The 11,805-nt window shown below is 50.4% G+C and overlaps 2 protein-coding genes across 5 annotated transcripts in view; both read right to left on the reverse strand.

The window, feature by feature from the left end:
- Window positions 1-7,106: 7,106 nt before the first annotated feature.
- On the reverse strand, window positions 7,107-8,178 carry dph3 (diphthamide biosynthesis 3). Its single transcript, XM_086202742.1, has 3 exons — window positions 7,971-8,178; window positions 7,382-7,456; window positions 7,107-7,294 (listed from the first exon to the last, which is right to left on the reverse strand). Exons 1-3 carry the CDS (start codon window positions 8,076-8,078, stop codon window positions 7,220-7,222), a joined length of 258 nt encoding a protein of 85 aa, XP_086058868.1. The 5' UTR covers window positions 8,079-8,178; the 3' UTR covers window positions 7,107-7,219.
- A 1,635-nt stretch (window positions 8,179-9,813) lies between these two features.
- mlpha (melanophilin a) overlaps window positions 9,814-11,805 on the reverse strand; it is a 7,757-nt gene continuing 5,765 nt past the window's right edge. For 2 of the 4 annotated variants that reach the window (XM_086202739.1, XM_086202738.1), the window contains exons 12-16: window positions 11,391-11,561; window positions 10,767-10,928; window positions 10,372-10,428; window positions 10,224-10,266; window positions 9,814-10,132 (exon numbers count right to left, since the gene is read on the reverse strand). In XM_086202739.1, coding sequence (XP_086058865.1) covers window positions 10,092-10,132; window positions 10,224-10,266; window positions 10,372-10,428; window positions 10,767-10,928; window positions 11,391-11,561 — 474 coding nt within the window. In that variant the 3' untranslated portion in view covers window positions 9,814-10,091. The remainder of the gene's footprint in view (window positions 10,133-10,223; window positions 10,267-10,371; window positions 10,429-10,766; window positions 10,929-11,390; window positions 11,562-11,805) is intronic. The other 2 variants (XM_086202740.1, XM_086202741.1) reach the window with 2 other exon arrangements.

The raw sequence follows: 11,805 nt of genomic DNA on the forward strand, positions 1-11,805 counted from the left end.
TTTAGTCTTCAGGCGGATTGGAGGTCATAGACGTAAAACCACCTTAGCTGTTGAGTGTGAGTCATGTGACCCATCACCTTCAACTCAGACACCCGTTGTTGTTTTTAAAAGCGAAGAATTCTGTTCACTGGTCCACATCAACAATCCGCGGGTCCCGGTTCCGGGTCAGACACGGCTGCTGCGAGCAGGTGACCCACCTGTCGGAACGTACCACGTCATCGTGGGGAGAAAAGGGACGCCCCCATAGAACACAGGTCGATATCTGAGTCCCGAAGTCGCCAATCGATAATCAATCATCAGCTGTGCCGCGTGAAGCTGCGTACGTGACGCGAAGCTGAGTTTCAGTCCGCGGGTTTTTGGCAGAACAGGACCAGAACCAGCAGGTGGGCCACGAAGCCGAACCTTGAAGGAGGCCAGGAATACCGAGACCACAGGGTGGCCACTCCGGTGGCGCACGGTGGGACATCACGTTGCCTGTTGACGTTTTACGTACAGCACTCGCACCGGAAGTGCCATCGTCGTCCAGTACCCCACCGATGGGCGGCTCCGCGCCCTGTGGGTCGGGTAGAGCACGAACAAGGTGGACACGGATTTTACAACTGAGATCGGCCTGGCTGTGGTACTGCACTCCACTCTGAACACCCTTCACTAATTCTCTACTATTCAGCAGATTAACACACCTGTACAGGTGTGTTCACACGCGTCACGTTTGGTGTGAACACACCTTTAGTCATCAACAACGACTATAAATGTTGGTGTTGCATCAGAATGGGAGACTGTTGGTGGCCCAAGTTTGTGTGTCCACAAGTTTTTAATAATAATAATAATAATAATAATAATACATTTTATTTATAAGGCGCCTTTCAAGGCACTCAAGGTCGCCGTACAACGGTTTAAAATAGATAAATAAATAAAATAAAACATGCACGATTTAAAAGAACAACAACAGAGGTCCCGAGGAGAGCACAAGAGAGGGCATTCAGCCATACGCCTGTCTAAAAAGGTGAGTTTTGAGATGATTTTTGAAGGTGTCAATGGAGTCAGTGTTTCTGATGTCAGGAGGGAGGGAGTTCCAGAGGCGAGGGGCAGAGCAACTGAAGGCTCTAGCCCCCATGGAGGTTAGATGGAAGGAGGGGACATTGAGGCTGATGGAGGAGGAAGACCTGAGAGACCGGGTGGGAATGTTGGTGTGGAGAAGGTCTGACAGGTATGAAGGCGCGAGGTTATGGATGGTTTTGAATGTATGGAGGAGGATCTTGTAGTCAATGCGGTGTTTTATGGGAAGCCAGTGGAGTTGATGTAGAACGGGGGTGATGTGACTGATGACAGGGGTTCTGGTGATGATTCGGCAGCTGCGTTCTGGACCAACTGAAGCTGATGGAGGAGTTTGTGTGGGAGACCAAAAAGAAGTGAGTTACAATAATCCAGACGGGAGGTGACGAGAGAGTGGACCAGGATTGCAGCGCTGTTGGGAGTGAGAGATGGGCGGAGAAGGTTGATATTCCGGAGGTGGAAGTAGGCGGACCGGATGGTGTTGTTGATGTGGGTATGGAATGATAAGGTGGAGTCGAGGACGACACCCAGACTCTTAACCTGAGGGGAAGGGGAAACGGAGGTGTTGTCAATGGTGAGGGTGAAACTGGGATGCTTGTTGAGTGTGGATTTGGAGGAAATGAGGACTACTTCTGTTTTATCACTGTTAAGTTTGAGGAAGTTTGAGGTGAACCAGGATTTGATTTCCTGTAAACAGGCACAGAGGGAGGAGGGTGGGAGGGTGGAGGAGGGTTTGGAGGAAACGTAGAGCTGGGTGTCGTCCGCGTAACAGTGAAAGTAGATGTTATGCTTACGGAATATCAGTCCAAGTGGGAGGAGGTATATGATGAAAAGGATAGGGCCAAGGACAGAGCCCTGGGGAACACCAGAGGAGAGGGGGGAGGGATCGGATGTGAAAGATTTTAACTGAATGAATTGAGTACGGCCAGAGAGATATGAGCGGAACCAGTCCAGGGTCTTTAGGGGACGAAGAAGAAGTCCGCGGTGCATTGTGGGCCATAGGTTGCTCCGTAGGGTGCACCTGAACCGACCTACAATGTGGGCGTGTTTAGGCTGGAATTTAGGTTGAGAAGTAGGTCGCTACTCACGCCAGTTGTGGTTTGGGACAGCCTCCGACCTGCTCTGAGACCTACCATCAGACTTACTTGGCCATTCGGATGCAGCCCGGGTCACCGAGGACCCTCCGGTTGGCTCTGAGGACTGTGACACACGCACTCCCATGTCTGTTGCATCCATATTTGTAGTTTACCTGAACTACAAATCCATGAGCTTTGGATTCAACTCCAGTTGGCTCTGGGAACACAGTCAGAGGTTTTTATTGAACTTGGATGCGGCCTCCTCAGTGGGATGATGATGACAACGTTGATGACTGGGGTCACGTGGAAACAAACCCTGGCTTTCATTGACCTCCAGCCTCTGGCGCTGCCCCCTGCCACCTGAGCCATGAGCCAATCAGAGAAAGGGAAACACCTGTGCTGCTCTGGAGGAGCAGCTGTCCCTGTCTGGATGAACGCTCCCTTGTAGGTTCCTCAGGTGTTCCTCTTGTCCTGCGACGCCACAGGTGAGGGGGGCTGCGTGGTTCTGGAGTTTGACAGGTCTCGGTTTCTCAGGCATAAACTCGGTTTCTCGGCAGTCATCAGTTTCTCTCTGGCTTCTTCAGTGGAGCAGCTTGTAGTTTCTCTCTGTGCTTGGCAACAGTGTCTTCAGAGCTGCCACGTTCCAGAAAACCCCAAGAGTGAGACCTCTGGTCAGTGCGCCCTTTTTAACGCCAATTTAAACAGATTTCGTGGAATTTGAGCAAATGTCAACTTTGGCAAATGAGCGTGTGAAATGGCAAGTGTGGCGTGAAAAGAGGCTGAATTGCGTGACTCTCACTCTCAAAGCGTGAGACTTGGCAGCTCTGGTGTCTTTTATTGTTTTATGATGCCTGTGACGGCAGCCGAGGGAAGAGAGGAGTGAAAGCAGCGCAGCAGAAACGGCAGCACGAATGCTTAGAAGAAGCTGAAGCCACCGCACGGTTCCTGGCTGCATGTCAGGCTACTGGCTGACGGTCAAGGCCTTGATCACCACTCTGAGAATGTCAAAGGTTCCGATAGAGGCAGAGGCGGTTCTAGAGTCTGTGGGGCCCCAAGCAGGAAGTAGATGTGTTCATCCTATCGAGTAGATAAGTGTGTATCGTGCTACTTTACGACGACGAGACATCTACACAATCACTGTAACTGTGTGTGTGTGTGTGTGTTCGTTCACTGCAGCTGCCTTGACCAGTCAACGTTAGCAACTAGCTTTGATGCTAAGTTAAGCAAACCATAACACCACCGCGCATGTCTGTGTCTCTTTGAATCCTTGTGAACTCAGATCCGTTGCTCCTGAGGGCCTAGCATGCATGCACTGTTTGTCCAACAGGACAGGAGCAAGCAAAATCACTTGATCCACGATTCAGTCTCTGGATGAAATTCTCGCTGTGCTTGTCCCACCGGCAAGCACCAGACCAGCTCTCTGGGGCCCTCTAGCGGCGCGGGGCCCCAAGCAGTTGCTTTCCTTGCCTGTTGACAAGCTGCACCAATGACATCAATGACAGCACAACGCTAACATGTTTGCACTCCAGTGTTAACATTGTCCTTGCTAGCTGGCCACTTGGTGTCATGTCACTCTGCCAACATGGCAGCATCAGGACAGACCAACATGGCAGCATCAGGACAGACCAACATGGCAGCATCAGGACAGACTGGCTCCAAGACAGTCAGGGAGGTTGCTTCTGCTAGCAGCTTAGCTTCGTGTTGTAGGGGGATTGAAAAGGAGAGTTGATGTGAAGCCTGAGGTGCCTGCTCCTGCAGGCTTCATTGATGATGTCAGGTGGCTTTTAGGTTGCTATGGTTACTCCCACTAAACCCCACCTGCCTGTCAGTAGCCATAATGATGCAGCAATTTTTTAATGTCACCCTGAAACCCTCGTGGATAATCAGCTTCTCTCATCCAAACTTCCCGCCAGCCTCAAAGGCTTGGTACCGGTCGGACCGGGGGACCGTCCTCATCACGACAGGGAACGTTGGTTCATTTAAAAACCGTGGAAGTCCAACCGCGGACAGGGGAGCGACCAGCTGTCTGCTTGGAAGTCCTGAGCAAGACGTGTGACATTCCCCGACTGATGCAAGAGACCGTCTTTATCCCAGCAGCCATGCAGGGACCCCGAGGATCCCGCTCCTCGCCACCGTGTCTCCACCTCATATTTTTGTTCATATCACCGAGACTCAAGCCGCAACAATTTCCAAAGCCAAGGTTACCCACAGTGACACGTGACGGCACCACCAGACACGATGACGCGTCTCTACTTCAAACTCACTTTTTATCTTCACTGACATCTTTTACTTGCTGATTTTTCCTGTCGCGGCTGGCAAGCTTCCACTCCTCAGACCCACAGGTGGCCCAGGGGGAGTGGGCCCAGAAGGTTCTGCCGAGGTCGTCTGTATGCTCATAGCCGGCGTATCGGCGCAGCTCCTCCACCCAGCTCAGCCTGAGAGGAAGTGAAGAGGTTCACTTACTTTCTCTGACGTTTCACATCCAGAAATGTTTAATTGCCGCATTTGCCATCACCGGCCATCACCGGCCCCGCCCTCCCCCACACCTGAACTACCCCGGACCACTCAGCAGCATTTTAAACATCAAGTCCAGTCAGGTTTATTTATGTGTCACCAAACCCCAACCAAAGTTCTGTCCTGACTCTGTCCAAGTAGAGCAGGTCCAGCACCTCCCTCCTTCAATGAACCTCCACCCAACAATTCTCCATCAGCAGCACATCCTGCAACAGCAGCCACCAGAACCTTCCTTTACCAGCAGGAAGGTGGAGCAGATCCAGGATCAGTGGGGACGGAGAGAGAGCAGGAGAGCAGGACAGAGACAAAGACAGAGAATGGAGGAAGACAGAGGGACAGAAGGAAAGAGAGGGACAGAGATAAAGAGAGAGAGAAAGGAGGAGAGACTGATGGACAGAGACAAAGACAGAGAATGGAGGAAGACAGAGAGACAGAAGGAAAGAGAGGGACAGAGATAAAGAGGGAGAGAAAGGAGGAGAGACTGATGGACAGAGACAAAGACAGAGAATGGAGGAAGACAGAGAGACAGAAGGAGAGAGAGAAAGAGAGAGAGAAAGGAGGAGAGACTGATGGACAGAGACAAAGACAGAGAATGGAGGAAGACAGAGAGACAGAAGGAGAGAGAGAAAGAGAGAAAGAGAGAGAGAAAGGAGGAGAGACTGATGGACACAGACAAAGACAGAGAATGGAGGAAGACAGAGAGACAGAAGGAGAGAGAGGGACAGAGATAAAGAGGGAGAGAAAGGAGGAGAGACTGATGGACAGAGACAAAGACAGAGAATGGAGGAAGACAGAGACAGAAGGAAAGAAAGAGAAAGAGAGAGAAAGGAGGAGAGACTGATGGACAGAGACAAAGACAAAGAATGGAGGAAGACAGAGAGACAGAAGGAAAGAGAGGGACAGAGATAAAGAGGGAGAGAAAGGAGGAGAGACTGATGGACAGAGACAAAGACAGAGAATGGAGGAAGACAGAGAGACAGAAGGAAAGAGAGGGACAGAGATAAAGAGGGAGAGAAAGGAGGAGAGACTGATGGACAGAGACAAAGACAGAGAATGGAGGAGGACAGAGAGACAGAAGGAAAGAGAAAGAGAGAGAAAGGAGGAGAGACTGATGGACACAGACAAAGACAGAGAATGGAGGAAGACAGAGAGACAGAAGGAAAGAGAGAGAGAGAAAGGAGGAGAGACTGATGGACAGAGACAAAGACAGAGAATGGAGGAGGACAGAGACAGAAGGAAAGAGAGGGACAGAGATAAAGAGGGAGAGAAAGGAGGAGAGACTGATGGACAGACGGGGACGTGAGCAGGTGGAGCAGATCCAGGATCAGTGGGGACGCACGTCTGCTTTGACATCAGTCCCTTCAGAACCACCTCTGTCTTGGAGCAGCTTCAGAAGGGAAGTGGGCGTGTCTCACCTGCCCGCAGCAGCAGTGTGGCGTTCCTGACCAGGCACCACACCTCCACTCAGCTGCGAAACACAGCCAACTCCTAATTCTCCTTATTCTTTGCATCACTTTGAAGGTCTGGTGAAACTTCATCAGTGCGGAGGAATTCGTCAGACACCAGAACCGAGCTGGAGGCAAGGCTCAGACGCTTCCACTGGATGTGAGATGAGGCTGAGTTCAGCTGCGGTGTCAGCTGATTGGTTGGTGACATCATGACACATCTGGATCTTTGTTTACTCTGAGTGAAACATGGCTGCGGTCGCCATCTCGGGCTGAACCTCGTATCCTGCCAGCAGCGGCCAAAAGAGGCGCTGCAATTCCTCCGCTCGCTCAGACGTGCAGAATTGGCCCAATCGGAACTCTGCTGGTGTGGTGTTCTGGTGAGGGGCGGGGTCAAAGGGCTCAAGAACGCAAGCCAAGCCACAGAATTGACAGGCATCATCACAGCGACTTCACTCCCCATGATAATCTGAGGTCAAGGCTCAATGATGGGATGGCGTCCGTGCCTGCGGGCACAAGACTCCACCCCCTTGCTATGATAGAAGTGTTCCTAGAACCAACAAGAAATTATTTTAGAAAATTTGACCTTTGTAACTGACTGAGGACACGCCCACCACGCCAGCAACACTCCCTTCACTTTTGATCAGAAATGTTACAGGAACGTCACATTTGGTTGGTTTTGACCTTTGAGAATGGTGTCCACGGCAACATGCCATGGCAACTGGAATCATCACGACTCCAGATAGAAGCGCGCCATGATTCACCTCGCCAACCTCCCAGAGCAACTCAGATGATCTCACCTGGCGAGTGTGGCAGGTGAGTCAGTGGCGAGCAGGGCGGCGCTGTGGGAGCTTTGTCCTGTCACGGCTCCTCTTCATGAGCCTGAGCCGACCTTTGACCTGCTGACCAGCAGAATGCCGCCTGATTGATGTTATCTTGACAGAGGTCAAACGTCATCTGAGGATAAATACTTGACCTTCTGACCATGAGATGAACGACTACGAGACACCGTCATGCTTGATTTGGCTTTTTAATTCACTTCAAATATTTACATCAAACCATTTTCAGCCCCAACATCCAGAACCACAGAAGAAGAAGTGGTCTTCCGAGGTGTTGGCGTCCCGCTGCTCCTCAGGACTGAGCGACCTCCAGTTTGGTCTCCGCCAGTGACGGCGACTCAACGATTTCTCCCGTCATGAACAAATCCTGCGAGACGCACATTGAAAAAAATCAGAACATGTCAACAGGCAGACAATGTGACACCCGCTGGTCTCCTAGCAACACTGGACTCACCTTGTCATAGATGACCTTCACAATGAGCGAGCAGCTCGGACACGTCGCCACCTCCTCGCCGCTCTCCAGCTCCTCCTAAACCAAGACGAACACACACACACACACACACAGGTTTGCATAGCTATCCTTCTTAGGACATTCCATTGACCTCCATTCTTGTGAACATCCTGACCTCAAGCTGACTGCAGGTTCCACCTTCACTCTACCTGTGACCAGGTGTTCATGAATGAAGTTCTGCTGCATCAGGACCGGTCTTTGGTCCCCATGAGGACTAGGGGTCCTGATAAGGTAGTGTTTCTACCAGAAAAGGTCTCCACAAGATAACAAAGACCAAGTTTTCACACGCACGACGTCCTTTATGGTTGCGAAGGTTCTTCAGTCCTGCTCCACGTGATCAACACGGATCAGCACCAGACATGTAAGTGTGGAGGTGGACTGTGCTGGGATGAAACCAGTTTAAACCAGTTACACTCATCTCCTGGGTTGAGGCTCTCTCAGCTCTGAACAGTGACGATGCCTTCAGCTGATTCAGGGGTCAGGGCTGTTGCGTTTGTCGTGTTGTTAGCAGTTAGCCGTTAGCTCCACGTACCTTGGTGATGGCGAACCTGTCCCCGCAGGGACAGGGGAAGTAAAACGTCTCTTCGTCTTCGTCGTATTCAAAGTCTTCGATCTCCACCTCGTCGTGAAAAACCGACATTTTCCCGCGAAGTCAAACGCGCACGCAGAAGCGCAGCAGCCCGGTGCTCGAGCGTGTGGAGGGCGCAGTTGGATGACGCCATGACTGCCGTCTGGGACAAGTGACGTAACTAGTCGATGGGCCTGTGTTTGCTGTGTGTCGTCAACGTCCTCTGCCTTATTCGAATGTCATTAAAAAAGAGTTAAAAACATCCCTCGTGGCTGTAGGACCCTGATGGGCTCTGATGACGCAGGAGGTTCTAAAATGTCGGTTCTTTGTCAAAGTGCTTTTGGTTTAAGTTAATAACCTACAAACCATAACTTCAACCAAAAATACGCCTAGACAACAAAACTCAACACTGAAGGAAAAAACTATCAATAAAACTTCGGATAGTAAAAGTTGTCAAAAAATCTAGCAGTGGTGCTCAGTCTTGCTGTGAGGGTTTTTTTCAGCTTCCTTCTTGAGAGCAATAAGATGAGGCGTAACTTGAGCGAATTGACACTTATGAATATAAAATGTTGCCAGAAGTTCAAAAATGCTGATAAAATAATCGTCTTGTTGAGCAGGACGAGACAGCACATTTGTACAGATGTAGCTGGACGTTTCAGGTAAACCCCCAGCATCCTGATGGCTACGCCGGGGTCACAGTTGAAGTCCACATGCGATTTAAATGTACACTAAAATGGTCTGGCAGGGTAACAGTCATTGAACATGCCTCTTCCCCCTTGTCAACCATGCAGGCGAGAGTCGAAAGTGTCCTGGTAGGGTTACTGACCCTCGAGTCAAAGCAGCGCCTCCATACTGGACCAGCTGGTGAGTCAGAGCCACCAGCAGAAGGAGCATCATTGAGAGCAGCAGTGTGTGGCCCCCACCACGCTGTCTAGCCCCTCCCCCTGCTGTCTGGCTCCTCCCCTTGATGTCTAGCCCCTCCCTTGCTGCCTGGCTCCTCCCCTTGTTGCCTGGCTCCTCCCCTGCTGTCTACCCCTCCCCCTGTTGCCTGGCTCCTCCCCTGCTGCCTGGCCCCTCCCTGTTCTTCATGTCGACAATATCAAGAAAGCAGTTCAATATGTGGGGTTACCAGGTTTCCTAGGAAGTGTGAAAGAAACAGGAAACGTAGAGCTGACCTGAAGCCTCTCCCAACCATTCACTCGCTGGCAGTTACGCCAAGACAACCAGGTCACCTGACTTCACCTCGGTGGCAGACCACAGGTCTTCAAACAGGTTTGGGTTGTTCACGAGTCACAAGCAGTAGCCTTTTGGAGACCGTTCGTCTCCATAGTGATGGCATGGAGCAGGTGGAGTCCTCGCTGCCCTGGAGGAACCCGGAGAGGAACCACAGCAACATCAAAGTGTTTCTTGGCGGACGCCATCTCATTAATTGCTCTTTTCCTGTGCGGGACAATGGAGCGCCACTATGGAAGAAGCTGGACAGGAAGTGAAGCTGGCAGCTCACATTGTTCTACCGCTGCTCTCATCCCAGCGCCAAACAGGGAACCTGGCACTGCTTTACTCACGAGCAGGATGGCGAGGGGGCTGGCTCAGTAGCGAGACGCTTCTGAAGCAAGGGACATTGTGAAGGATGCACACAGGCCTGTCAGTGCACAGGCAGAAATAGAGTCTCACCTTTTAGGCCTAAGGTGAGGCCTAAATCCAAGATGGCCGACGTCCTGGATGCTAAATGCATTTTCCATTATCAGATGATTGACAGGCAATTGATAATCAATGACTCAGACAGCAAAAATTAGCTTTATTGATCCTATCAGTTCCTACTATAATTCTAATACCGTACAGAAGCTCTTTGCTGCCAACAATCAGTCAATCGAGGGAAAGTCAAATATTTGAGTTTGTCAAATTAAATCTTGAAATTAAAACTGTTTTGGAGTGATGTCAGATGTATCAATCACGTTAGGGTTGGATTTCCTTCTTGTCAATCATCCCCATGACATCAGCCGGGGTGCTCTGCAACGTGCAGTCATCACGATCATATATTGTATGCATAAATTCATTCTGAAGTCAGGAGGCGTCTCGCGGGCTTCAGTAGGCATTGGACTTCCAGGAGGCTCCATTTGAGGCTTCTGAGGAGAAAAACACGTGATGTGAAGAAGAAAAAATAAAGAACAGCGATGCATCCTTTCAGAATAAAGGCTCATTCAAAAAGATTCATACTGGAAACATCTTGAGTTGACTTCTTCCTATGAGATCCAGAAACCTGGAACCAACCAGACATTTACTAAATTATTTACCAGATTGTTTACAAGTCAATTCAAGTGATACCTGTACATTTTAATTTGAAAAGCATAGACAGGAAATTCACCTTCTTCTTCGATCCAACAGTGCTCAAAGCTGCAATCTTACTTTCTATATCTGACACCTGCAGAAAAAATGAAAGCAGGATCGTTAGACCTTCATCCCGCGTTCAACCTTTCCTTTCAGCCCCGCCCCTTCAGCTCCACTTTAAAGTCCCGCCCCTTGAGCCCCAGTCTTCAGCCTTCATCTTCCACGCCGCCCCCCAGCCCTGAGCTTTGCAACCCAACATTCCTCCTGAAGTCCTAAACTTATTGTCCTTATTGTGCTGATAATTACCTCGCTATTTCTCACCGGCTCATTTATCTTAAGTGGATTTTAACAGTTTGCGACAACTCGTTTTGTAATTTTATTTCAGAATTATTTTTTAAACCACCAGAGATTGAGATTTGAGGCCCCACCCACCTCACTCTCGGCACTCTGCACCCTGGCGGCTGTCAGCGCCACCACGTCCTCCAGCTCAGACAGCTCAGAGTCTGTTGTCCCTCCGAAGCGAGTCTTGGCCGATTGCTCAAGTCGCCGCAGTTTAGTCTCCAGTTCATACGATTGCCCGGCTGCGATGTACACCTGACAGGTGACATCACACATGCCTGCGTCACGCCTGCGTCACGCTGGTGGAGAGATTGGCGCTAACAGGGCTGGATCACTTCAAAACACACTGACATAATTAGGAGATAATGACACGCCACTGATGCTGACGACAGTCAAAGACGTCCATGGGATCAAGAAGGAAGTCAGCGTCTACAGTTTTTGGCGCATTTTTTTGACAGTTTGTCGTCTGTGTCATTAGAACTTGGTATTCTTAAGAACACGGTGGTTCCATTCTTCCTGCGTTCAGATCCTAGAGCCATCAGTGGTCTGAGTGCTGGTGAACTGAACTGGACCGGTCTTGTCAGTTTTGTGGAGACCAAGCCCTGTCAGTGACACAGCAGGGGGCGGGACATTTGAAGCCAGACACTTGCATCATGCTGCAGACGAGGCAGGGGGGGGGGGTGCGTGGACGGAGACGAGGCGTGCAGGTCGTCTTACATTTTCCTCAAGCTCCCTGAAAGCATCGTCTGCTTGCTTAACGTCAGTCCCGACTACGTGGGATCTGTCGGTCGACTCGGAGAGGCCGAACTCGACCATTGCATTTTCGGTGGCATTAATGGTTCTCAGGACCTCAGTGGTGAGGTCACAGAGGGCGGCGGCGGTCGTTCTCTGAAAGCCATGTAGAGGACAGATGTTAGCGTCTGGAAACCTGCACCCGGCCCCGCAGCAGCTGCTGACCTCACGACTTCAACGGTGACACGCCGCTGTTCTCAACACCTGTTTAAAACGTTCCAGTTTTAAGAGGACATTTTTTCCAGGTTTTGGGTTGAAAAATTCCTGTTAGTTTTAATTATAACTTAATTATTTGTGGACAAAAACTTTTAATGATTACAGGGAAAATACGTCCACAAGG

Source organism: Aulostomus chinensis, chromosome 1, assembly GCF_037954235.1.
Source record: "Aulostomus chinensis isolate RoL2024-O1b breed Wild chromosome 1, RoL_Achi_v1.0, whole genome shotgun sequence".
In the NCBI taxonomy this organism is placed as follows: domain Eukaryota; kingdom Metazoa; phylum Chordata; class Actinopteri; order Syngnathiformes; family Aulostomidae; genus Aulostomus; species Aulostomus chinensis.

Excerpts from the sequence above, each read along its gene's own strand:
- dph3 (XM_086202742.1), bottom strand. The coding sequence starts at position 8,078 with ATGTCGGTTTTTCACGACGAGGTGGAGATCGAAGACTTTGAATACGAC. Across the intron at positions 7,457-7,970 it reads ACAGGTTCGCCATCACCAAG|GAGGAGCTGGAGAGCGGCGA; the intron begins GTACGTGGAGCT and ends GTCTTGGTTTAG. Across the intron at positions 7,295-7,381 it reads TGAAGGTCATCTATGACAAG|GATTTGTTCATGACGGGAGA; the intron begins GTGAGTCCAGTG and ends TGCGTCTCGCAG.